Here is a 26796-nt window from a genome sequence, read left to right on the forward strand (position 1 = left end):
TTCTGTCACACAAGGTTTACAGCAGCTTTTTTTTTTCCTTGACTCGAGCTCTTCAATATTTGTTCCCTGCTACTAAGACTAATCTTTGTAAATGTCTATTATCTATCAGTTTTCTATGAATGTGACAGTGAGGCAAATGTGAAGGTGATTTTTCAGGTACAAGTCAATTGAGCCTGTAAGCCTTTGACAATTTTTAAATTACTTTAATGTTTTATCTGATGAAATACAGTGAGCAGAAGTTTTATTAAGTCTTAATAGAAGGCTATATTCTTTACTTGCTTCTCAGAACCCTTTGGAGAACTTTGAAAATTATGTATGATTGCAAATATATACCCAGGAAACTAGTCCTGGGAAACCCTGTTATTGTTTTAGGAATTTCTTCAGTACTGGCACAGTCCATACAAGCAAGGAATAATTTTTTTTGTATTTTTAGAATTTTTATTAGCCCATTTCTCATGGTTGAGGGGAGGGAGGAGGGTTTCAACCACATCCTACATGTGACAGCCATTGGGAAACCCTTACTGAGATACCTGTAAATTTTAATCACTTGTTAATAAGCAAATCAAAGAAAGTCTGGAAAAATATTGCACTTCCCTCACTGCAGTGCTGCCACAACCATGCCCTAGAGAGCATGGCAAGAAACATGCAGCCAAGTGCACATGCAAAGATGAATGGGGTTTATGTTTTCTTACAGCAACAGGACATGGGTCTAATTCTTTGGGCATTCATAGGGGTTCTAGGTCTCATTTTATTTCAGTCATTAGTGCAAGTTCTTAATACTCTTGGAACTTTCTGAGGTTAAATTCAAAGACATTTAAATCCCTTGAAACTGAAAGCTTTGGACTGATATTGTTAAGGCTGATTAATGATAAATTAGTCAATTGTAGATGAGTCATCACTGAAAATATATAGTGGCAGAGAAGTGTGTTGCTTTCTGAAAAAAGTGACCTAGAAGAAGCAAGAAAATATATCTCAGGCTGCTCAAATATTTAATGTCATGTGATTATATTAAATTCAGGATATTTTGAGCAAAATTCCTTACACTGATTTTATGCAAAATGCAGTCTTCTAGAAGTATAATTGATTTGCTAGTATGTAGTAAAATGAAATAAAGGCAATGCCACATTTTTTATAAATTGCTGCAATATAGAGAAAAAAAAGGAAAGAAAACCAAAAAGAAGGAAGAGCATAAATGTAGGTATTCCTTCTTAGAATAACCTGACCTTTCCATTGTAGTATTTTGCAAGAGTGCAGAAAACAAAACACATGTATTTATTTTATACATGTCTATAAATCTGGCTTATAAATACAGACCAGATGCACTTTTGAGAATGTCTTCAAATGTCTGGAATAAATGCAGTACTTCAATATTACAGCATTCTTTTTCTCCAATTTTTCTGGGTTTTTTTAACCACACAACTGAGATGGTTGAACCTTGATAATCTGTGGCCAAACATTTTATGAATGTAAATCACGTTGCTGTTGTGTAGACAATTAGTGTCTATTCTCTCTTCTTTTTCCTAGGCCCAGGTGAAGGAATTACCTCTGCTGATGAATAGTCTTTCCCAAAGAAAACAGTAAGTGAAATGCTTCTTTGTGCAATTTGGTTTATGCTTAATGCTGTGGGAAGAAGCAAATGTTGGTTGAGCAGATACTTCCATCAGCTATGTGGGCAGTAGTCCCATTCTTTGCAATCTCTCAAGGAAAAATGTGATTTTTTAATCCACATGTGCACAGTTCCCTACAGACTTGCAGGAGCCATATGATTATTCAATATGAGTGCCATTCCCATAAAATTTATGTTGAATAACACCTTCATCCTGAATAAGCACTGCTATATCTGATAGCAGTCCAGCTAACAGCTGCATGTTCAGAGAGTTTAGGAGCCGTTGAAGGGTCTGAGTAACACTCCTTTTCTTGTTCTGCCACCCAAGAGACATGACCCATGTCTTTATTTTAAGTTCTCTTAAAAAGCCCTTGTATCACAGGGAAGAATGGGGCTTGGAAATCAGTACAGTAAAATTCTGTGCCAAGTTTTTCTTGGATTTTCTGTGTGGGGAAAAAGCTCCCCTATGGCATACGTCTAAGAGATGAATGAATGAATCTTTTCTCTTTCAGATTTAGTTTAATTTCTAACCACTTCAGATTTTCCAGGATCTGACCTAGTTATCCCTCTTTGGGTGCAGCATGCATATGTATATGAATGTATATTTCTCCAGTTTCATGGGGGTCAAATTTCATGCAGACATTCACTTCATTTTTAGTTTTGCTGGAAAGAATGAAGCTCTTCAATCCAAGTGCTGTAACATCATCAGTCCTCCTCTGTCATCCTGCAGTGGAAGGGGAAGTAACTATGGTCCTGAGTGTAGAAAGATTTGTGGCCTAAATAATATATTTGAAATAAATTGGTTTCTTTGGGTTATTCTTAGATGCTGCTTCCCAGAACACAGATGGTTTACTGTCAAAATGTGCTTGCTCCATATATGCAATAATGCTTACAGTAAGTTTTGCAAGATTTAATATGGTTTTAATCAGTGAGAATAATCTTGCATACTTCTCTGGAGAATTGCAGTCACAGAATAGTGGAGGTTGCAAGAGGCATTTTGATGTCACATAATCCAGTCTCCTCCTCAAAGCAGGAATAGCTTCAGAATTATATCTGGCTGCTCAGGTTGCTTGTTCAACTGAGTTTTTAACACCTTCAAGGACACAGCTTCTCTAGACAACCAATGCCAGAGCAAACAACAGATTTTTTTTCTCTTTATCTGTCTGGAATGCCTTTTCTGCAATATGTGACCGCTGCCTCTTTTCCCTTTGCTGTACTTCTCAAGGGAAAGTCTGGCTCCATCTTCTCTCAATTTCCTCTCAGTAGTGGGAGGCTGCACTCTGACCCACTCTAACTTGGCTTTTCTTTTGCAAGTGAAGCAAAGCCAGCTCCCTCAGCCTCACCTTCTGCAGCATATTCTAGGCACTAGCCATGCTGGTGAACTTCCATTGCTCTTCATGCAAACCTAATGCTCAAATGCAAACCTAATGCTCAAATGCAAACCTAACCCCCCCCACATCCTTCCTGGCTGGTTCTTTTTAACCACTTTGTGTTAAATGGATGGACTTAGGGCATGAGCTGTGTTTTGCTCAATTAACTAACTTCATTTCTGCTGCAAAGGCATGGATCTCACCTTGGTGACACTGACGTGCATTTCCTAGTCATAATGTACACTTTAAGGGTATGAGGAGTTGAGGGCTTTCATCTGAAAAGAAATCATTGAGTGTTTTTGGGGGGGAAGGAATTCTGTTTTTTATTCCAGACTAGGCGAAAGCAAAAAGCTTCTCTTAACCCAGAGGTAGTTAGAATTTTTTCTTTTTAATGAAGTTCTAATGCTTAAAGGAATAAATGTCCAACAGAGTGCTTCTTGGAAATATAACATTTAAAAAATGAAACTCAACAAAGTCAACCTTTCTCTTTGCCTTCAGCAAAGAGTTCTATCAAGGATCCCTTTACAGAGAATGAGATGGGACACAAAATAACACATGGCATTGGTGGCATGGCATTCATGTCCTTCTCCTAGGACAGGGAAAATCCATCCTGAAGTACTTGATCCTTTTTTATACACCCATATATTTATCTGCAGTATATTTATGCATGAAAAGATGCATAGCTGTAACAGGAGAAGCACAGAGAGATGGAGTCCAGTCAAAGCAGTTTTCAGCCTATTCATAGGACAGGAGCTGGCTGTCACCAAGCCAGGGCTTGGCCATATCAACTGGCTATTATGGGAGAGGAAGTTGTGGTTCTGTCCTTTGGGAACAAGTGAGGGAATGGAGGGAAGTAACATATTTACACAATAAATCTTTTTCCATCCCATTTAAATTATAACTTTTTTAATTTCTCTGTACCCCAAGGGAAAGTTGCTCCCTTAGTATCTTTTTTTCTCAGAGCAATGATAAAGACAGCATGAAAGAGAATAAACTCTAGTTCTGTATAAAACAGGTAGCACAGAAATGATGCATTTATTTTATTGCTGTTGTCATATATTGCACATTTGGCTTCTCAAGATAATAGCCATATTTATAATTTACAGAGTGTGTATTTGAATATCTCACGAAGAAGGTATTTAAGGAGAAACTTCTCTGCTAGTCATAGCACAACAATTCTGAAAGCAGGATGGGGTGTTGGTTAATGGAATGTCTCTGTTTTAGAAATTACACCCTATTATCAGGGCTGCTAGTTTCAAAATCAGGTTATGCATGCCCTGCAGGTATAATACCAGAAAATAAAATAGTATACCTGGCCCTTTTATGTAACACAACATAAGTACAGATAGAGGAAGAGAAGTGATGATTCATTATCTGTTCATCCAAAAACCAAGAATGCTGATTCACATACTGCATCCTAAAGCTTCACAAGTCTAAACGTATTCCTGACTATTGTCAAATCACCTTTCTAGATGCTGTGCACAGGAGATGGGCTTTCTGTCACTGATCTTGTTCTAAATCAAAAGGTCTAGATCAGCCTTGGAGTCAGCAGCATTTCTCTTCCAGCATATCCTGCTTCTACCATCCCTTGTTATAAGTTCTGCAAGTGATATAGTATTTGTTTTGTGCTCTGTGTTCTCAAACAGCATATGAAACTTTAAAAATACATCATATAGTTGATAGCAAACTACAGCTTTTTATTCCAGGTTTATGTTTGTGCCCTGCTTTTTATGATATCCATATACAAAAATGAAGGCAAATTAATCCTTCTTGCAGGAAAATGTCATTCTGTCCAAGACGGGAGCTTCCTGGACTCAGACATTTATGGTTTTACTTTTACATCAGTTTGCCGAAGTTAGCAAAACATTCCCTCTGCCATTTTTATCAAAATAAGGCATTCATCTCTATTTTGTTTAAACTGTATAAACTATCAGAGTTGGATGCAAAATTGATAAAAAGCAGCTGTTCCTCATGAAACTGCATGAGACCTACTCCAGTGTAAGCACACCAGACTGGCGTGAACTATGAATAACATCTACCATGTACATATAATAAGTCCCTGCCCTGCTTCTCTGGCTGACATTCTAATGATACCTTCTCAGCTAAGTCAATAAAGATACAGTCTCTTGCTTTTGTGGGTCTTTGAGGTCCTCTGCTCTCAGGATCATTTCCTTTCTTTATCCATATGAATTTGAAAGAGTAATTATACTCCTGAAGATCTCTCCCTGAGCAATGTTACCACGCTCAGTGTGTAACCCTTACAATGCAACTAATAACAAGGGTGGGAACTCCCACTTGAAACTCCTGCCAGGCTTTTCTTGATGGGGCAAGATGATGCTTAGAAATGCCTTCAGTGGGATGTGTTCCCAGTTTAGGGACAATTATACTTTCACTGTGCATCATCCCCACAGCCATAATAGTCTGCAGAAATTTAACAAGGTACAGGGTTCTTTGAATTTGTGGGTTTCTGTACTTCAGCACCAGTATACTGTAATCAGATCAAATGGCAAAAAAAAAACAACTCAAGTCTGTTGTAATGCTGAAAAGAAATGCCATAAAAAACTTAGTTTCATGGAGTGTTGCCTAACACTTTACTTCATCTGTTTGTATTGTCTGTTTATGGAAGGAGTGGTTCAGCAGACCAGCTGAGCAACCTTACTTTCCCTGCAGATTCATATTGATATAAGTTTAACATGATGTTTCCATGCATTATCAAAAGAAATAGATAGTCAAAGATCTGAATTAGAGCAAGACTTCATAGCAGGAAGGAAACATGACTTACAGATAAACCAGACTATACACACTCCAACAACTTTTAGTAGCCGAAGTACCACAGAACTCTTAGAGCTGCTGCTATGTCATACAGTATTTTTAACAACTACCAAAATGTATTGTGACTCCATTGTTGATATATAGTATCAAATCTAAACCCAGTTTTCTTACTTTCTAAGTCTTCTAAGTAGATGGGTTCAATTACTCACTGAGACTTCACTCTTGCAGATAATTGACTACTCAACCACCTTAAATTTCACTTTGGTAGTCAGGCTCAGAGAGTTGATGATAGGATGGCTAATGCAAAAAGCATATGCATGGATTTAGAGTGGGTGAGATATAAGCATACATCCTGAGAAAATGTTTAGTTTGCTTGCTCTTTTTTAATCTAAAAAACAGGGCACTGATTTCCTGCCAGGGGACACTTTCAAATAGGAAGGTCTGGAATTGCCTACTAAATTTGGTTTAATTTGGAGTAGGAAGCAGAGGGCAGGAGGAAATCATGGTGAAAAAAAATGGATATTGGTCTAGGAAAAAATTGGGCGAGGGGCTCTGTATCTAGAGGCTTTTTTCTGTCTCTGAGCAGATGCTATGACTAAGCCCTATTTTTATGGGGTCATGCATTTTCTTCAAAAGAGACCCAGAAGGGAGCACTGCCAGTTGATGCTGGTCTTTTCCTCCCATCACAAATGTTGTAATTTAAATGTAACATGTGCCAAGAAAGAACCCAGCAAAAATAATTTAGATACATTGTCTAAATATGAAGGGAAATTTTAAGTCTTCATAAATTCTGTATTTTCACTGCAGGTAAGTGTTTTGTAGCACTTTTGAGTTTATCTAAACTTCATTACTCTGATAGCAATTCAGACTTCAGTGTTATTTAATAAAAAAATACCATAATATTTTAGTGTCCTTGAGCAGTGCTAAGCACAAGGTCTCTTAATTCAGAGGAGGCTGGCCACTGCCCTTTGTTTGCTCTGTCTCCTTCACCTTGTGCCTCAAGTGATACAGCACAAAATTTAGGAAAAGGTGACAGCTAAAATGACGCATGACATTTTAAGAAGCACGTTTTCCTGACATCCCATTTCTCCTCCTACCTTTTTTTTTTGTCCCTGCAGTTAGAGGAGCTGTGCTTGTCACGAGTGTCTAACAGCTCTGTGTTCCAGTCTTGGGATCACATATCTGCACAACAAACTCTCCAGTGTGAAAAACTCAACTCATCCCTGGACTGAGGGAAGGCAGGTTACTGGAGGAAATGTAACAGGGATTCAATGTGCCATTCTTGCCCAGAGGACACAAGGAGATCAGATTCATCCTTGCCTCTTCCCACTTGTAGCTAACAGAAGACAGTCAATAACTGATTCAATAAGGCTTTCCAAGAAATTTAGGGTCATGTCAGGGATTTGCTGAAGACAGATCAGGACTTGAGATGAGCTCCTTTGTCCTGAGAAATGACTAAGAGCAGTCTTGCTCTCAGTTGCAGCTGAGAGGCAGCTCTCTAGCTAGGTGAGCAGCCTGTGAGCTCTAAAGTGGTGCCTCACAGAATCAGTGAATTAGCCTTACCATATGCTAACACAACAGGTGCAAAAACAGGGTTAGTGTGTCAGTGGGTCTGCTGCAAACACGTGCCAAGTTGGTAGCACAAATGCACAATATTAATATGTATTTTAAAGGAAAGGCTCTACTCCATATTCAGAGGCTAATTAAAAATAGGAGAGTGTTGGCTTCACATAGATAAACTTGGAGGACTGGCATAAGATAATAAAAGGTACATAGCAAAGGTAAAGAACATTCAAATAAATCCCTGCAGATCACTGTGGCCCTGATTTGTATTCCTTCCAATTTTAGCCTGGAGTGTCAATGCCCATATCAAGTTGATTTTGTACACAGTACAACAGAACTGGTCCAAGATAAGCTTCCAACAGAAAAACATTTCATTATTTCTTTCATATTTTTGCTTCTTAATCACTTCATAACTTAAAACCTTCCAATAGCTGACAGAAAATTTGCTAGTTAAGAAGTTGTTTAGAGATCTCTGAATTGAAAGATAGAATGTGAAGAAAACACCAATCAATGTACCAAAAAACTGATCTTTCTCTGTGTCTAGTCCCTGGAAAGGTTGTTACTGTTTGAGGCTTTTTTTTGTAGACATACTTTTTTGTACAGGAGAAGAAATATAATTTTTCCTTTTAAGTAGCCTCAAAGTCAGAGAGTTGTCAGTAACTGCTGAAAATATTTCCCCCTCACCTCCTAAAATTCCAAACAAATCTTAGACTGTTTTTATATGGAGTTTTTTTATTGTTTAGGATTCTTGGTTAACATTTATGTCAATAGTTCCATTTAGTAATTTTAAGTGCTGTGGTGTTTCGCAAAAGAACAGGGTACGAAATATCCTGTGTGCAGAATTACAATTTAACTTGTTTGCCATATTTCTAGTGCAGTTTTTAGAATAACAAAAGCACCATTTTGGCCTAAAAAATCAAGATTTTTTTTTTATTACCAATTTTAAATTGCTGGTTTGAAACTTTTTGACACATAATCCATATTATGTTTATGGTGGTTTCTCTTCATTCAACTTCTTTTTTCTAAACAATGGACAGAAGGCAGGATTTCCAAATGGCACCATGTTCTAAGATTTATCAGGGTGCTTGGCATCAGAATTAAAAAGAACATCAGACTTTGCCATTATTCGCAATAACCACATGCCCAGCTGGTTTGCACAATTCCTCCCAATATAGACACAGAGGGGCTATATTAAGCCTTGTCACAGTTTGAATTTGGAATCCCTGTCCAAAGAGTATAATGTCACCTAAGCCTTCACATTTGAGTTGGGAACAGCTAGAGCAGAAGCAGGGGTTTAAAAGAGGACATTGGCAGTTTGCCTGAAAAAAAAAACCAACAACCAAACTGACAATAAATCTTCTGTCTAAAGTATCTGGACAAAGTGTAACTTAGAAATTAAAAAGAATCAGTAACCAGGCAATTTCAAAATACAAACACACAATCATGGATTCCTTGGGGTTTTTTTTTTGTCAAGAAAAAGTATATTTCCAAAGTAAGTCAGTAACTAAAGGTGGATTTCCTAAAGGAGGAGCTTCAGTGCTGTGCCAAGCTGACTTCTGTCCATACATACAGATCTCTATCTTGAGTAATTGAGCTTGGCCTGTGTGGGAGCATAGCTTGGATTTCACTGTTTCTGATCAGGCTAATAATAGCAAGGCTATGGCTACTCCATTCTGCCAACAGAACTATTCAGGTGGTTCTAATATCACTTTGCAGAACGTCTGCATTTACTCCAATCTTTTTCCATTCTTGAATTAGCTCTCATCACACCTACAGTGAGCTCTTCTACCATGTCTTAATCCAAGCTTCCAAGTCAGCATCTGCTGGACAGGTATGTTGCTTTAGAGAGTGGCCTCAGGGCAGCCATTAATGGATAACTTAGATTTAATCACTATGGTTTCCCATAGCTTTTTTGAACAATGTAAGTAGCATGTGTATTTGTTTAATTTCTTACTATACTAAAGCATATTATCTTCTGGTTTCTGGTTCTTCTCTTCAGGGACTTATTAAATATTCCTTTTAAGAATGTTATGAGCTCTGCATCAAAGTACATTATGATTCTGTCTAGTAATAAATAACACAGTACTGAGGAATGTTAGCTAAGGGAATCTATAGTAGATTTATTTCTTTCTCTCCCACTATTCTGCCAGTGCAGAGGCAAAACCTTCAGATTCTTCTCCTATCCTAAAGGGACTGCCAGTTGACCACCTTAATTAGCAAATCATTTAGGCATGTTACTGAACTTCCCATAAGCAGGTCTCTCTATCTAAGTCAACATGACTACTCCAAACATTCCAATACTTTGCTAGGCAGAACTAGACCACATGGGGAAAAAATAACTAATTCAGCTTTTAGCCAAGGTGGGCTACACCTACAGGACTGTGTGAGATCTCTGCTAAAAGCAGACCAGTTCTTCCTCAGAAGATGGTGTTACTGTGCTCTTAGATGCAAGATACAGTTTCTACTTCACACTCCTTGTAAGGTAAATCCAACTTCCCAGAACTTCCCTCTCTGTGTTACCTAAGTAGATGCCAAGTGAGAATTGCTCAGAAAAAGTACAATTTTATTTTATTCCAAGTTTGTTTTGCTAAAAGCTCTTTTGGCTGAATTGGAGCATTCCTAATACCTCCTGATTTTTCCTTACTGTGATTGCTCTGTCTTGGCTAAAATGAACACAGGCATGTATCAGTTTTTGTGGTAAATCTTGCACTGTGGTCTCTCAGATCTTTGCTACAGCACAGATTGCTTTTGGATCACTCGATGTAGCTATAAAAAGGGAAACTGATATTCTTAATAGCATTATTAAATACTGTTACAGTGTAAAGTGCCTGAATGGAGAAGAAAACCCCTGAGCCATTTGTGCATGTGCTGTCATCAGTTCTATAGTGCTCTGCACCCTTCTGAATGCATGGCTGACTTTGCTGGTTGTGTCAGACTACACAAATGAGAATTTGTTTGCCAACAGTTTAAGATTCCTAGTAACTAGCATGCATTCCATGTATTTTTTTTTTCCAGGGATACCATTTATCTTGGATCAAATACAAATTAGGCCAACTTGTACCCAGTGTTTATCAGTTGCAGAGGACTTCTGTTTACAAGCTAAGAGGGCCACAAGAACATCTGGGTCTTATCATCTAGACTGCAAGGGTTATTCTGGTCCACACTGAATAGTTTCCATGCAAGGACAGTATTGAGGAAGACAGCAGCAGCTCTGCTCCATGACCTGTCTAGACAGAAGAGAAAGGATCATCAGTGAAATTATTTCTGAAGAAAACGAGTTAGTAACCTAATGGGAAAAGCTATTTCACTATTAGACACCTATGGGAGCTTTCTTTGTGTGCACACATATTGTGCGCATTTCAAATGTCTTTGAGGTTTTAAGATCTTCATCATGCCCACTTCTCCACACTGGTCTAACATTCCATTCAGCTGCTCTGTTTCCAGTCTTGAAGTCATTCAAGTCACGAGACAGATCTGGAATTAAAATAGGTTCCCACTGGGCATTTTTGGGGAAAGTGAGGTAGGAGACTCAGTTAAGTATTTCTCATCTTGAAGACCAAAGAGCCTGGCCAGATGAGGCAAAGAACTGAAAAGGAAAGAGAGAAGGATGACCATTCATGCTCCTGGAACAATTCCAGAGAGGTAGAACCTAAGATATATTTAGTTTTAACCCCAAGTAACCTTGCTGTTGAAATGACATCTTGTGTAACTTCAACTTAGCAGCAATAGTTAGCATTTATGTAATTATGAAAAGTAAAAATGACCCACTTTTTAATTATAAAGAAATGTATTCAGTAACCTCTAAAATATAAAAAGGAAAACTTCTAAATGTATTTCTCAGATAGCTAAAATCCTCATTACACAGCATTACCCTATACACTAAAAAAGTATTTAAAAACCATTTAAAGAGGAATTTATCAGGTATTACTGGCCAAGTACACAGTGCCATGCTAAATAATCACATTCCAGGTGAAATTTAGCACCATTTACTATTTTTAGGCAGTCAGATTACATCACTGTGTACCCATGATCTCGGAAAGTGACAACGAGACAATATTCCATTAATCAAGGCATGTTTGATAAAAGAGGAAAATCAGTAATTTTCTGAACTGAATGGAAAAATTAACTTCCATGGACAAATAAAGACATAAATTACTACCATAAGGCTTCATATAAACAATATAGAAGAAATCTCAGCTGCTTATAATAATTAGAGAATTTAAAAACTAAATCACAGAAATAATCCTAGAATAAACTGCCTGAATAAAGTCCTTAAAATATTCTCTCGCTAAAAAACCCCAAAATCCAGAGAAAGGCCATATATACACATAAATGAATGGTATGTTGCCATGGATTTATGCCCCTGAACTGTGAAAAAAACCAATGATACTTAATTTGCTAATGTTTTCCCATCCTTTAAATGTATAATATTGACAATAAACAAAGCCAACAAATTTACTATTCTATTTAAAAATTGCTTTACTCATGGCTAGTATGTGTGTATGTGTATGTATGGGCGTGAGAGAGAGAGTGATGCCAAAGAGATTTAACTTTAAAATGTTTTCATAAACTCCAGTGTAAAATTCAGTAAGCCTTTTATAAAGTATCAGTGAAACTGATGCAACATTCTTGCGCATATTTAGTCAAGTAATACATACAAAAATAAATACCTATGTAACAGAGCCTTAAAATGTTGCCAGTTTAAGGGCTTTTAGTTTATTTTTGCAATTTAATTTGCTTTCAGCACCGTTCAAGTGTACAGTTACTTTAGAACTTTCTGACTACTCGATGTTTTCTAACTTGTGTTAGACTCAAGTCTTCAATAAATTTAAGGTGTAACCAGCAGTTCTGTTGCTTTTTTTGACCTCAGAGGTCTGATAAAGGGATTCTGGCTTCAGTTGACTGATGGTACAAATAAATGAAATAGATATCACTTAAGTGAGGATTAGTCACTTATTTGCAGTGTGGCTGCTCTGCATTCAGGTAGGAAGGCAAATATCCTTATCCTTATCCTGGTAAATATCTGAGTATGATGTGATTTTTCTGTTAAAGACAAAAATCTCTTTGGATGAAGATTTTAAACCTTGCTTCCAGGTACATAAGAGTTGTCTTATCAGAGCACTTTTTTCCTCAAAGAATATCCCTCACAAAATGTACTATACCCTTTTGAGACATTACTGGTTACAATTAATTTTAGGCTGTGGGAAAAATCCTCCCAAAGGAGAAGTTTCTAGCTGTAATATTGGTTTAGCTCTGTAATAACTTATGCTTAGTAGGACATATACATAACTGTGTTGACCTCTCATAATCCTCATTTTAAAAAGAAAGATTGTATTTATTTTTATACGTTTTTACTGAAAATTTCTGGCCATTGGAGTGTGACTCCAGCAACCATTTGAACATTTCCTACTTTCTTCACTCAGTTGAAAATCTGCATAAATATATTCTTCGCAGTAAGTCTTAGTATTTTAATGGTTTCATGTCTGATTTTAATATCACTGTAATGACATCCCGTCTTCTCATCACAATTCCTCTTCTGAATCACTGCCATGGACTATTCTTCAGCAAGAGCTTTCCATTAGAAATACTGAAATTCACTGGATTTGACAAACTAAAAAAAAACTTCTAAAAACTTCTCAAACTAAGTAACTTTTTCTTAGGCTGAAGTCAAGAATAGCCTGTTCATTTTCCTATTTTTTTTCCCTGGACTGTGGAACTAGCTGTTCCAAGAAGCCATCATTTGAATTGTTGAGAAATTGTCTTTCAAAGATCTGTTCTGAAATAACAACTTGACAACCTATGTGCAACTATTTGGAGAGATACAGTACTACTTTCTTTAAAAAACATTACATTTAGTTTCTTCTTTGCTTTCCTTCACACTGCCTGCTCTGTATGGTATTTACATACTATAGGCAACCAATTCCAGTATCAAAATTAGAAGTATGGGCTTCTTATGCCATCAGTGGAAAGAGGAATGGTGCTTCAGAGGGCAGTTAAGGGTAAAACACTGAGAAACTTGCCTGCTTGGTCAATTACTTGGAAGACCAGGGAATTTTGTTGATAAATGTCACTTGAACTACAATTTAAATACATGGAGAGTCTCTCGCTACTTGTTGATTGCTGCTCTGAAATATTCTCCTTAAGATGATTTTTCAAGAGAATTACTCTTTCCCTATTACTATCTCAGTCAGTTCTACACAGATTATAACATAATTAGCCCACAATTGTTTTGATTTTGATTGGCTTCAGAAAAAAGGAATTTCATGGTTGGAGAGATATTCTGTTTGCCTTTAATTGCTTGTAGCATTTTTGTATTATCATACCTGTTTGAGGTACAGATGAACCTATTTTGCTGGCATCCCCAGTCAAGGCTGATCTTTGGCCCTACTACTCCTCTGCTGCTTGTGGTTTCTCCCCAATAAAAAATAACAACTTCCCAGGCCTCTGCCATGTTCCCATGCTGGCACCCTGTGTAATTCTTCTTTGCGTGCAAGGAACCTATGCTTTTAAAAAAGCTCTCTGTCATCCCAGAATGTTCCAGGCACTACAGAAAAACAAACAAGAGCTCCCTTTAAGCCCTCTAGGCATGTTTCTCTCTAGCAGTTTTTGACAGAAAACTGGAACAATTTTAAACAAATCACAGGTATCCTGGACCAAAGGGTTTTTTTTCTTTTTTCTGTGTAATCTAGTTTCCATGAACTCTCATACATTTATCTGTGCTGCTGGTGTCTGAATCACAAGCTTCTCCCTACCACTTAAAAAATCTTATCCAACTGCTGTCACCACAGCTGGTCATGAAGCTGCTGAACAATTTTCTTGGTTGCTGCATACACAGATACAGTATTTTGATAACTAAATGGCCGACCCTTACAGCTTGTTAACAACTCAGTGTATCCCCATCTCCTGGAGGGACCACTCAGCTTTGTGTTTGCTTCTCTATGAAAAGCTCAGTCTCTCAACATTTCACCATCTCCATGTCTCCTTTCTTTCTTTCTTTCTTTCTTTTTTTTTTTTTAAATCCCTTCATTATTCCAGAACATTTCATAATTATTACACTTTACCCCCATCTGCTGGTAAAATAAAGGTGATACATATAAAACACCACTAACTACACACAGGCAGAGGAAAAGAACTGGTTCCTGCTGGTTTAAAAGACATAGCTAAAGTACTTGATAAATTACATAAGAAGGAGAAGGGAGAAAGTTGCTTTAAAGATCCAGTATTAAACATATTCGCTGATGTACGTACAGCCTGTACTGCTTTGATTTTGCAGTGAGCCTGTATTTCTTAAATTGGTATTTTCATTTAGAAAAAGAAGCTTGCACTGAGAAAGTTTCTGTTTATATTTATAAAAACTCAGTAATAAACAACAGATCACTTCTGTTTCTCTCCAAAATAAACCCTTTTCTTTTACACGAATGTTTTATTATTTCCTGATGCACACATTAATTATCCCTGGTTTGGGCTTTTTTCTAAGTCTCATCTGGAAATACTTTAAATTGAATGAATTTTAAATCATTCTCCATTTAGAATAAGCTAAATTTCTGAACTCTTGAAATGTTCTATTTATTCTAGCATTTTACTTTATTTCCATGAGCAAGGCAAAGCACTTCAGGGATCAATTAGAAAGAACTGGAAAGTCCTCATAACATGAAGGGCTGCCAGCTGAAAATCTTAAATCTGATGGACTGCCTTGTAGATTGGCATGAACAATGTCTCTCCCCATAAGTAAACCTTAATCTCCTAAGCAGAAAGGAAAAGCATTTATTTTTAAGGCTGCTTTAGTCTTTCCATATACAACAGTCCCTCTTTTTGTTTCTTTTTCTATATCTTTCTCTATTTATTTTTATTTTTCTTCTTTTTCTTTTTTTCCTTCTTTTTTCTGCCTTCCTTTTTATCTCCTTTCCTTTCCTGCCCTCTAGTGACCAACCAAGCACGCTTCTAAGCTGAGCACACTTCCAAAATATTTCATGTTTCTACTTTGTGAGGTTGTGCCACCAGAATAAATACACTTCAAAGATAGAGGCCATTGGTATATCACAAATTACACTAAAAGGAATAACAGTGAAATGTTTTTGAGCTGTTCATAGCTGAGCCTCTCAGGTGGGGTTAATAATAGGTGGGTTACAAACCCCCTGCTGCCCCTAGAAAAGTCCCTACCACATGTATTGGGTGAGATTTGATATATATTTCAGCTATGGCTTTTTAACCATGCTATTGCACAGAAAAAAAAGAAGAAAAATATTGGATATTATATTATTTTCTCCTAAAATAAATAAACACATAAATAACAAAAAAAGGAGGATATGTATGGTGAATCTCAGAAGTCACTGTGAAGTCACTATTAATACACCAGTCCTAAAATATGCTGGGAGTCTTTGCCTCCTTGAATTCAAGGGTAATTGAATCCTGCTCTTACAGTATTTTTTTTAACTGTTCCCATTCATAAAGACCTCCTGTAGTTTCCCACTCAAACTATTACAAAAATATGTTGGAAAAGGAAATCAGGCTATGGATAATGTGGAATAATAGTATACTTTGGGTATAGTGATGTGGAGAGAACATAGAGTTTATTACAGGCCATGCTCTTTATAATCCTGCTCCAGTGGAATAGTGAAATATTGTTCTGGATTTAAAATTACTTAGAAGACCTGAGGAGCAGGATGTACTTGTATTTACACAGGTATTTGCACTTCCACTGATTTTGAGATACAAAGTCCCTTCTTTAATTTTGAAATGAAAGCATTCAAGTTAGAGCATTTGCCACTTCCACGGTAGGCCCAGAGAAGGGTTTGTGAACTCAGAAGCTTGTACAGTTTTTCCAGCTATGCTAATGGCGATAATAAAAGATTCAAATGGCAGCATTGCAGGTCTTGTTTCCAGTCTGTGGTGCCTGCAGGCAGGAAGGAAAGCTCTCATCATGCATACTTTGGAGAAGTTGGGAAGGTCTGAGAGGGCTGCAGGCCTATGAGCCACATTTGATGACAGTTTATGCAGGAGCATTATGGTTACATGCAAAGCAGTGGATGAATTATGTATGTGTGGGACTCTGGCCATAGCCTGGCTATTCCCTGCCTGCTGAGTACAGATTGAAATTTAAATGGAGACACGGGGAAAAGCCAGTGGGATTACAGAAAACACACATGACCAAGGCATCATGTTTGTCAAAACTTGTGGTTTCTGCCCCGTGTTGGCTGCAATCTTCTGTCACACTGCCTCTGTAACTATGTGTAAATTACTAAACTGGACAAAGACACCAACATCAGACCTTGATCTCTCACTAGAGCATGGTGACAGCCTGGTACAGCTTGTAGTCTCCCCCAGAAAAATTCCTGGGTGCAGTTTAGGCATGAGTGTGGACCAGGGAGAGAAAATTTGGATGTAACTGCCCTGCTTCAGGGATGTTTGACAGAATGGAAGTGACTAGTCTGTATAAATGTGCTAGATCTTTTTCCTTGTATTTAGTAATTTTTCCTACTGTAACAGTGATCCAGATCAGCTGAGTTTGGAGGTACTCATCTCTGCATTTGCCACAGGAAGGTTCCAACTGTATTCAACTACCATTTCCAAAGTGTTTTAATATGGTGTGAGGGAAGAAAAAAAATTACATATTTCAGAATTATCAATGCAATCCTCTTCTAGTCAGTCCCACCTGGGCTCAGGCTTCCCCATCAAGCAGATGAGGCTTACTGGGAGAGTGTGGGGGGGACACTTTCCATTCTCTTCCAAAACCTTGAATTGGCAAAGTCAACTAACAGGGTTTTTGTTATCTGTTTTTTTTGAGATTAATAAAGAGAACCACGTCATTTAGGTTGTATAATTTCCATTTAATAGTTATTATGCAAGCTCTCAACTTCCTCGGAGTCACAGTGTTTTGCTATATACGCAACGGTGCAAAGATCATAAAGCCTTTGGCACCAAAAAGCAATCTTACACGTTTTGCAAAGGGGAAAAAAAAATCCCTGAACAGAAAAATCCCTACATTTAATTACTAAAAGCAGCAAAGGCACATTTGTTGTTCCGGGACGAATCGCTACGCTATATTTTCCTGTTCCGCATCGTCCCCCACAGCGGAGCAGGGACAGGTCACGGCCAGCCCGTGTGACCGCGCCCCTCACGCCGCCGGCCCCTCACGCTCCCGCGCCGAGCCGCTGTGGCGCCCCCTGGCGGGCCCGCTCCCTGCTCCCGCTCCCGCTCCCGGATGGAGCCGCAGCACCGCGGCCCGGCGCTGGGAGGCTCCCGCCGCGCGCGCCTGCGCACGAGGCCGGCGGTGCCCGGATCCCTCCGCCGGGCGCAGCGCCCGCCCGGCAGCGCGTGCGGAGCCCCGCGGGCCGTGAGGGGCGGCGGGGGCTGCGGGGCGCCCGGCCCGGCCCGGCCATGGCGGGGCGACGGTGCGCGGGCGGCGCGGCCGCTCTGGCTGAGGCGCCGGGCTGTGGCGCGGCGGCGGCGGCCGAGCCGGCCAGGGAGCTGTTCGAGGCCTGCAGGAACGGGGACGTGGAGCGGGTCAAGCGGCTGGTGCGGCCCGAGAACGTGAACAGCCGGGACACGGCGGGCAGGAAGTCCAGCCCGCTGCACTTCGCCGCAGGTACCGGGGCAGGGGTAGCCGGGGGCAGCGCCGCCTCCCCGGGGCGCCGGGCCGTGGGGTAGCGCCGGGCCGCTCGGGCCTCGCCGCTCGGGCCGGGCGCAGCGCCGAGGTCCGGGAGCTCCGCGGCCCCCGGGCATCGCCCCCGCCCCGCGGGCAGCCCGGCGCCGGGACCGAGCCGGTGCCACCCCCGCTCTGGGGGTCGCCGGACGCGGTACAACTGCGTCTGCTCCTTATTTCTCTTTTCCTTTTTTTTATTTTTATTTTTTTTTTTTAAGAAACAAACCTCATCTGGCTTTCAGGACACATCTGGAATGGGGTTTATGCTGTTCATGTTGCGACATGTGAGCTCTGACGGGGACAAATGTCCCACGTACAGTTCTTGTGGATTTCAGCAGGCCTGTGCATTTCTAGAATTGGAGTCGTGAAGGTGCTTGTCAGATAGCACCGTTTCTAAGCGTTTTGCGTTCTTATCTTTGACAAATGGACTTTGTTAATTCAGGACGTAAGTAAGCAAACAACTGACGTCACAGGACAACTGCTTTCACTGGCGACAGGCCAGAAGATTGTATCCCACCTTTTCAGACAAAGACCTGACTGTGACTGTTGTTTTCATGTTGGTTGTTTTGGTTTAATTATGGCCTTAGATGAAGCACCCCAAGGCTGACAGACTGCAGAAAGCAGCAGCTTCTTTTCAGCTAGACCATATGGTAGCAACAAAGATGTTGTTTCTTTATTAGATTGTCTTGATAAAGGTTTCTGCTTCAGGTGTCCTTTCCTCATGTTAAGAGCTTCGTTCAGACTTAGGAGGTCTAAGTTCTTGAAAGCCTCCTCAGGACAGCAGTATTTCATAAATTCAAGAAGCTTGATCAGCAGAAGAGCTCAGGAGAAAAATATCCTGTCAAAGTAGGAAAACAATTTTTGTAGCTATTTTTTTATATGCAGCAATCCTGCCTGTCCAGTTATAAACTCTGAACTTCTAAACTACTATGTATGTTTTACAGCATTTTGGAGAAGTGAGGGGTTGTTTTTATTCGCTTTTTGTTAGTTTGGATTTTTTTTGCCTAGAATGTTTCTCATCACTATAGTGATCTAATTTATGTCTCTGATGAGAGGTGATCTGTCTTGGCTTTAAATAACTCCTGATCTGTATAAATATTTTTCTTTAGAAAATGCACAGCCATAGTTGTTAGATTTCATGTAGTTGTTAGATTTCTTATGTTAAACAGGTTAGTGTGTAAATGGGGAACACTGTTGTCATGCCTGGGTTTTCCTCAGACTTGGTACAGAGAAATTAATTGCTCCTCTCACTGGCCTGTAGGAGATGCTGAGAATAGGAAACACTTAGAAAACACTTGTGTGATTTTTCGATGGATCTCTCTTCAGTGCCTCAGGTCGAGCTCTGCTGTTGTCAGCCCACCTGCAATAGGCTCTTTGTGAACGGTGGACATAAGGAGCTCTTGGACATGGGCCTGACTGGTTTTGTTTGGTTTTGCCTTTCCCCTATTATTCACAGTTGGAGTAATACTCACTGCTTTTGTTTTTGCCTCTAAAGGAGTCACATTCCAGGAAGTAAAAAGCAAAAATCTGTTGTATTCCTGCTTTGTTTATCCTAGTTACCTGAGTGTTCTTGGAAAATACATTACAAAACTTCTCTGACTAGTTTCATTCAGTTTCAAGGCTTCTTTTATGGAGGAGTTGGAGCTGAAATACACCATGTTTTATATTGCTTTTTTTCCTTTTTTAGTGGCATTCTGAGTCTGAACTTAGGTTCTGTTTTTTACCTCTTTTCCCAGATATTACCTAACAGGCTTTTTTTTAAAAATAAACCAAATTCCCCTTTTTCCATGTGTCAATTTGTAAAGGTGAATTTTGAAATAAAAGATGTAAAAAAAAAAAAAACAAAAAAAAAAAAAAAAAAAAACTTCAAGCTGTCCCTGGAAATATGTCATTATCAGAAGTGATACATAATGGACTCTTGCTGGAGGTTGCTCTTCAGATTTTTTTTAGTACACAACTGTGCATGTGATGGTTAAGTTATCCTGAAGGTTTTCTCAAGAACCCACCACCCTTCACAATAAAAGAGTCTCCATCTTCTCCCATCATAAGCTGCATATACTTCCTCAAGTCAGTCTTTTTCATCACTGCGTGTGTCAAAGTTCAAAATATCACAAGGTTTTAAGGACTTGGCAGGTACCAAAATGCCTTTCCTTCAATCTAAAATTAATAAAAAATATGATCACCCAGGGTAGAGGAGAAGAATTTGAGATAAGTTCTTTCCATTAGCATTTTATCCCATCAAAAGTAGCTGAATGCCAATTATGTAAATAAATACCTTTTTAAAATTATACACAGTTGTGCATTTCTACTACGATTAATAATTGGGAATTGTCAGCTAAAAATTTGTAATGGAACAAGTTCAGTGAGCTGCTTAACTGTCACAGGGGTAGAAGAGTGTCAGCTCGAGGTCCTGAGTAGCCAGCCTTTCTTGTTGGCAATAAAAAACAAAGGGTTTCTGATGATAAGACCATTACCTGGCACAGCTGAAAGCTGTGATCCCATTTAGGTGGTCTCTTGTGAAGAGCTAAAGAAAACCCCGACCTCTTAAAAATTGCAATGTTGCGGATTTTTAAAGTGTTGAAATAGTTTTTACTGCAGCCAGCTAATGGTGAAGAGGAATTTTTAGAGTAGGCAGTGACTGCCTTCCCATGATAGCAAAGGCTGCCCCTGTTCCACTCTCAGGGAAAAAGCAGAGGCAGAGATCGCTGTGCAGTGTGGCCACTTCCTCTGTACTCATCCTTTAGAAAGTACTGGGAAAATTATTCCCCTTCCATATATGGTGCCCTGTTGTACAGATGCTTCCCCAAGGAAGTCAGGAATCCCTGCTGTGCACTCAGTGTTGGAGAGAAGTTACAAAAATTGGTGTGATACAAATGAGTTAATTTCATGAGCATTAAATTAGCTACTGGTAGTTGAGGGGCGTTGTTGTACTTAAGGTACTTTCTGAGTAGATTCAGACTTTGCTGAGAGGAAAGCTGTGGGTTGCTCATGAATTGTATTTGATTGAACCTCTGTATTAAATAGAGGGATCCAAGGGCATTCTCTGTGCCTATAATAAGGTTTACCTACAGCTGATTTTCAGTTGTGATGCTGATTCCCACTGAGATATTCTACCTGTAAAAACATTGCTTTGCAGCAATACTTTGAGAGGTAGGAATGCGTTCTGTACAAGAATGAGTGGTTTAGCTACCAGATATGTAATTTCTGGACAAAGAGTTTGATCAGTCTTTTCTAACATAATTGCAGCAGTCCTGGAGAACATTTCTTGATACTTGAAGAAAATATCAAGCAGTGTGTTATCAAAAGTTTTGATTATGTGTTTGCAGGACTCTGGCACATGTGAAGGTCTCTTTTGAGTAGTTTCTCAAGATAATTTAGTATGTTTTGACTATATATTCAAACTATAAACAGAATTTCTTGAAAGCTTGAAGAAGCAAGAAAAATATCGGGACACATTTAAGAGAAGTAACAGTATTTATAATACTTAGAGTAGCTGGACATACTTAAGAATGAGAAACATGATGCATATAATGTAGTATGGGCAATAAGGCGGCATGGGTATAGCTACTAATTTTTTTTTGGCAGCAGAAATATGCATGCATTTGCAGTGAATATGATTTACTGTGCCTGTGCAGATAAATTGGTTTTACATGGACCATGTATCTGATCCAGTTCTTATCCCAAGTTCTCTGTTAGGACAGGCAAGATGGGTAAGTGTCATGGTGAGATTCAAAAGTGAATTTTCTGTAGGATCTGTGCTTCTATCTTAGGCAAGGTGCTAATAAGCTAAGATTTGTATTATTAATATTGTATTTTGAAGAAACACATCACCAGTATTGTATTTTGAAAAAACACATCACCGGTATAGCCTTGTGACTGTTAATGGAAAATACCTTGAAGTTCATCCTGTGATTCAAAAGTTTGACATAAAACGATTGTTACAATAATGACAAATCTGTGGTGAATGTGGTTCCTTACCAGACATTTGAGGGAAGAGGAATAAAGTGAGAATTTAACTAAAGTATTTCTGAATACTTGTCCAGGCCTCTCTCTCTGACATATACAGCTTGTCTACAAGATCTTCTCTTGGCAAGTGGGATCCAGAAATTGGTTAATAATCACAATGGGTTTTTTGGGAGCTCCAGGTGGTGAAAGTGCTTCTTGCTCCAGAAGAGGGATTAACTGAAGTCAGGTTTAGTGAAGAACATGCTATGAAAAGCTTCAGTCACAACTAAGCTAAGACTGAAAGTTCAGTTATAGCTGAAATGCTGACACTTATATGCTTTGGTGACTTTGTCACTGAAGTGCTATGTTGATATCAGGAATATACATTATTTCTAGGTTATGGTTGCAAGGATTTAAACCTACCATGGACATTCTATGGATGATCTGTAGCAAAGTTTAAATTTACTGCAATCTGAATATCAGTGGTGTTGGCAACTTCATGGTTATTCCCTCTGAGGGGAAAGCTCAAGACTTCATCCAGATCTCGATCTGTTCGGGAAAAGAGTTTGTAACTCAGATAATTAGATCAAGGAAGGCCAAATCCTGCACACATGAGTTACTTCACAGAAGGTACTTGGCGGAAGACTGATACATAGCAGCTAAAATATGGCTCTTATCTGCCCTAATAGTTGCTGAGACCCACAAAGATATTCATGGAACCTTTGAGGTGGCGTTTGGAACATAACCAGATGGGTATAATGGCTACAAGCAGAAATCCTAAAGCATTCTAGCCTCGTGGAAATATTAGAGCAAATATAGATACAGTTTGATGTCCTAGTTCATTTGCCATTATATAAGCATGCAAGATACAGCAGAAATTTGAGGGAACCCTCTCAAGATATTAATTGTTTCTGTAATCCTTGATATAATTTTTCTACTGAGTTTAATTTTTAAGAGTTTCAGAAACATTATTAGTGTGTAAATGCTTCTGTAGTAACCCATGCCACTTGTGATTGTCTTTAGGAGTGGTTACTGTTATTGAATTTTCTTGGTTTAATCTGCACGTTTGGGGCAGGAATTTCTCCTACCCCACCCTGAAGCCTTTTCTCCCTTTTCCTCTTCCAGGTTTTGGTCGGAAGGATGTAGTTGAATATTTACTTCAAAGTGGTGCCAATGTCCACGCACGAGATGATGGAGGCCTTATTCCTCTTCACAACGCTTGCTCTTTTGGCCATGCTGAAGTTGTCAATCTGCTCTTGCGGCACGGTGCAGATCCTAATGCTCGAGATAATTGGAATTACACTCCCCTTCATGAAGCTGCCATTAAGGGGAAGACAGATGTCTGCATTGGTAATTTTCTCCCACTCTTCTTGTGACTGACTCACTTGTTTTCACTGTGAAAAATCAAGAACCCTTTAAAGACCATTTTCACTTTATGGAGCTATGGGTTAAAAGTAAACAACTTTTATGAACTTCAATTTATATGTCACTGTTACAAGTTTTTTGATCTATTTTTATGATTGTCTACCTGTAAAGGTTCACATTGACATTATGGGGAAAGTGCTTTAAAGTGACATAGTGGAGCTAAATTCTATTTCAGCCTAGACTTCTATGCTGTCTGTGCAGTGCAGTGGAAAGAAAAAAAGTGATCTTAATAAAGGATTCATTCTTATGTGTAGAAGCTGTGTTAAATTAGTTAAGGATAGGAAAACTTCAATTTTATTGACTACCTGTTTTACCTACACAGTTCTTGAGAGGAGCTCTTCAAGAAAGAGGTAGAAAGTTAGGCATGTAGTCTTGATTGTATGGTTTGCTGCAATTTACTTTAAGAGAACTGTAGAGCTCTGGAGTGCTGTACAGATAACATTACCTGTTTGGCCTGAATATGAGTGCAACACGCACAGCCTGCCACTGCTGTCTGCAGGTTAGGACAGCACAGGATTTGGGGCAGCATGCTCTGGAGCTGATGGAAAATAGCTGACAAGTTTTTGTGGTTGGTCAGTCACAAGCTTTCAGCTGGGATTGTCTCTTGTCAGTCTGTGGTTGTTCTTTCTGATCTGCTTTTTTCTCTTAAAATGTGTATAGACATGTTTTACCAGATACTCTGGTCACAGATGACACTGCAGAATGCTGACATTAAAATTTGAAAAAGGAAGTTAGGAGGTTTCTTTTGTTGCTTGCAGATTACAGTGATGATATGTTTCATAAACCTTGTCTAGTAGAATTGTTTTCTCATAGAAGACTTTGGCATTTTTGTAGTACTGTTGCAGCACGGTGCTGAACCAACCATCCGGAACACAGATGGAAGAACAGCTTTGGATTTAGCAGACCCATCTGCAAAAGCAGTGCTGACTGGTAAGTGATTATCTTTAGATTTCTTTATGACTAGTAACAATTGAACTGATCTGACACAGTAGTTTAGGGCTTGTCTTTTTGATACTACTTTAACTTGTCTCTGGTTTATAATTCTAAATAGAATTAATTCCCTCATGGCTTTCATCATCTCAGTCATGACATGTTCTGGATAGTTTATCATGCTACTTCAATGAGTTGTCAAATTTTTAGAATCCTAGAGTGGCTTAGGTTGGAAGGTACCTTAAAGATCATGTCGTTCCAACCCCCTGTCATGGGCAGGAACATTGACTAGACCAGATTATTCAGACCATATCCAACATGGCCTTAAAAATGGGCAGGCCATGTTTTAAGGCATGAGCCTTAAAAAATCCAGAGATAGGGAATCCACAACTTCTCTGGGCAGCCTGTTCCTGTGCCTCACTACTCTCTGAGTAAAGAATTTCCTCTTAACATTTAGTCTAAATCTCTCTCTTTTGTTTTAAACACATTTCCCTTTGTCCTATGGATACCTGCCTGTGTAAAAACTCACCCGTCCTCTTTTGGAAAAACTCCCTTTAACAACTGAAAATAACATTTGTAAATACTTCTGGCATTTGTGTTCTCTAAAATTTTAGAAGAGGAGGATAAGTAGTGAACTTCACATATATTTTTTTGACAGCTAAAGAATGCTCTTTTGTCTTCTAGGTGAATACAAGAAAGATGAACTCTTAGAAAGTGCCAGGTACGTATGTTTGGAAAATAACTGGAATTAGTTATATTTGCAGAATTTTGTGTAATTAATATATAGGTATATAGTCTTTGGAGCTTGCATTCCATCTAGATGCTAAGCTTTGGCTGTTTTCTTTGAATGAAGCTATGGAAGTAGTTGCATAAATGCATTTTTGTTTTCCCATTAATGCTGACTTGCTTCAGATGTGTTGAACGTTATCACAGTAAAAAATATCCAACCAGAATAAGTTACTAAAAATTGGGATAAGAATATTTCTGCTCATTTGATATCTTGCTTTTCAGGAGTGGAAATGAGGAGAAGATGATGTCTCTTCTTACACCATTAAATGTTAACTGTCATGCAAGTGATGGCAGAAAGGTATTTCTGTTTAAAACCTGATTTAAAAGTAGTTATCTCTTACATGATCCAGCTATTGTTTGACCAGATTTTTAAAATGTTAAACATAAAATCTATTTTCTTCACTGTATGTGGGAAAATAAGATTCCACCTCTCTAGCAGCTGATGTTTTTTATTTGTTTTTTAATCTTAAAAGGACCATGCAAGTAATTCTATATAGGAGTGATAAACAAACATGTTTTTGATTGAAGCTTCTGCTTGACCTTCATATCTGCAGTGATAAAGAAGTGAGGCCTTTTCACAGATTTTTTTCCCTATCAGAGAGAAACACACAGATCCTTTGACATGCACCCTTAGGCAAGTTACTGCTCCTGTTTCAGGAGCAAGCTGTTCATTGCTGTAAGTAATGGTAAAGAAATACATAAAAATGTTCAAAATCTCCATTTTGAAAAATCCTGAATCTTCTGGGTTTAGCTCCTAGCCTAAGAAGGATCAGGTTAATGAGTATCACTTTTTGGTATCCTTATTAAGTATTCGTACTCATTGACCCAAGTTTTGATCTAGTGCTTTCTCTCTGTGAGGCTTTGTGGTAAGATACTGTGATCTCCAAAACACTGATGCATCTCTGTTTTCTCATCTGCTTATGAGGCTTATCATCGAGCAACTGTAGAAATCTGGTTCAGTTGATGGGTTTGTAAATGCAGAGGATAAGATTTCTCCTCACTAGTTTGTAGCTCTGCTGTTAGTGCTGTTGATGCTTGAATGAATTAGCTAGAAAAGATTGTAGAGCAGTTACCTGTCTGCTCTGTGGAGGGTGAGAGTTTAGAAGAGATGAAATTTCCCCCACACCCCACTCACTCACTTCACTCACAAATGTGGATAATAATCCCTCTTGATAATTTTTAAACTCGCTTCACTGATTGGCAAAGAGACTTCTTCATAGTTTAACAGTCATTGTTGCTAATGGTCTTCCTACTTCCCCTTTCATAAGGACATTGTTTGTACCAGCAAAGTATTTTTAGCCATGGTAGGCTAAAAAGCCAAAAATGGCCTTGGTATTAGTGATAGAGTAAATTTGGGATTTGTGTTTGTGTTGACTTCAAGAGTAGTCAGTGAACAATGAGCATAGTCATCACATATCTGATTCAAGCACTCCGAGATTTTTTTAAAACTTGTAAGTCTTTAAGGACTTCAGCATTTTGTACTGTTAACAAGTTGGGAAAAAAGAAACATAAAATTAATATTGATTTTGTGTTACTGATTTATTCTACATTCTTCTGTTTCAGTCTACTCCATTACATTTAGCAGCTGGATATAACCGTGTAAAAATAGTTCAGCTCCTACTGCAGCATGGAGCTGATGTACATGCTAAGGATAAAGGGTAGGTTCCTTTTTCCCTCTGTTCAGAATAAACAGGATTTGTTAAAAATTGAGGTGAAGTAAAGAGCAGTCATACTGTTTTAACCACGAAGAATTT

General features: G+C 38.7%; 1 protein-coding gene across 1 annotated transcript in view; it reads left to right on the plus strand.

Moving 5' to 3' along the window:
• Nucleotides 1-17615: 17615 nt before the first annotated feature.
• The window catches only part of TNKS2 (tankyrase 2), a 29807-nt gene continuing 20626 nt past the window's right edge, over nucleotides 17616-26796 (plus strand). The window contains exons 1-6 of the mRNA XM_056494597.1: nucleotides 17616-17896; nucleotides 23024-23248; nucleotides 24158-24253; nucleotides 24938-24974; nucleotides 25265-25340; nucleotides 26606-26700. Coding sequence (XP_056350572.1) covers nucleotides 17689-17896; nucleotides 23024-23248; nucleotides 24158-24253; nucleotides 24938-24974; nucleotides 25265-25340; nucleotides 26606-26700 — 737 coding nt within the window. The 5' untranslated portion in view covers nucleotides 17616-17688. The remainder of the gene's footprint in view (nucleotides 17897-23023; nucleotides 23249-24157; nucleotides 24254-24937; nucleotides 24975-25264; nucleotides 25341-26605; nucleotides 26701-26796) is intronic.

The sequence above is a fragment of the Oenanthe melanoleuca genome, chromosome 6 (genome assembly GCF_029582105.1).
Source record: "Oenanthe melanoleuca isolate GR-GAL-2019-014 chromosome 6, OMel1.0, whole genome shotgun sequence".
Classification (NCBI taxonomy): Eukaryota; Metazoa; Chordata; class Aves; order Passeriformes; family Muscicapidae; genus Oenanthe; species Oenanthe melanoleuca.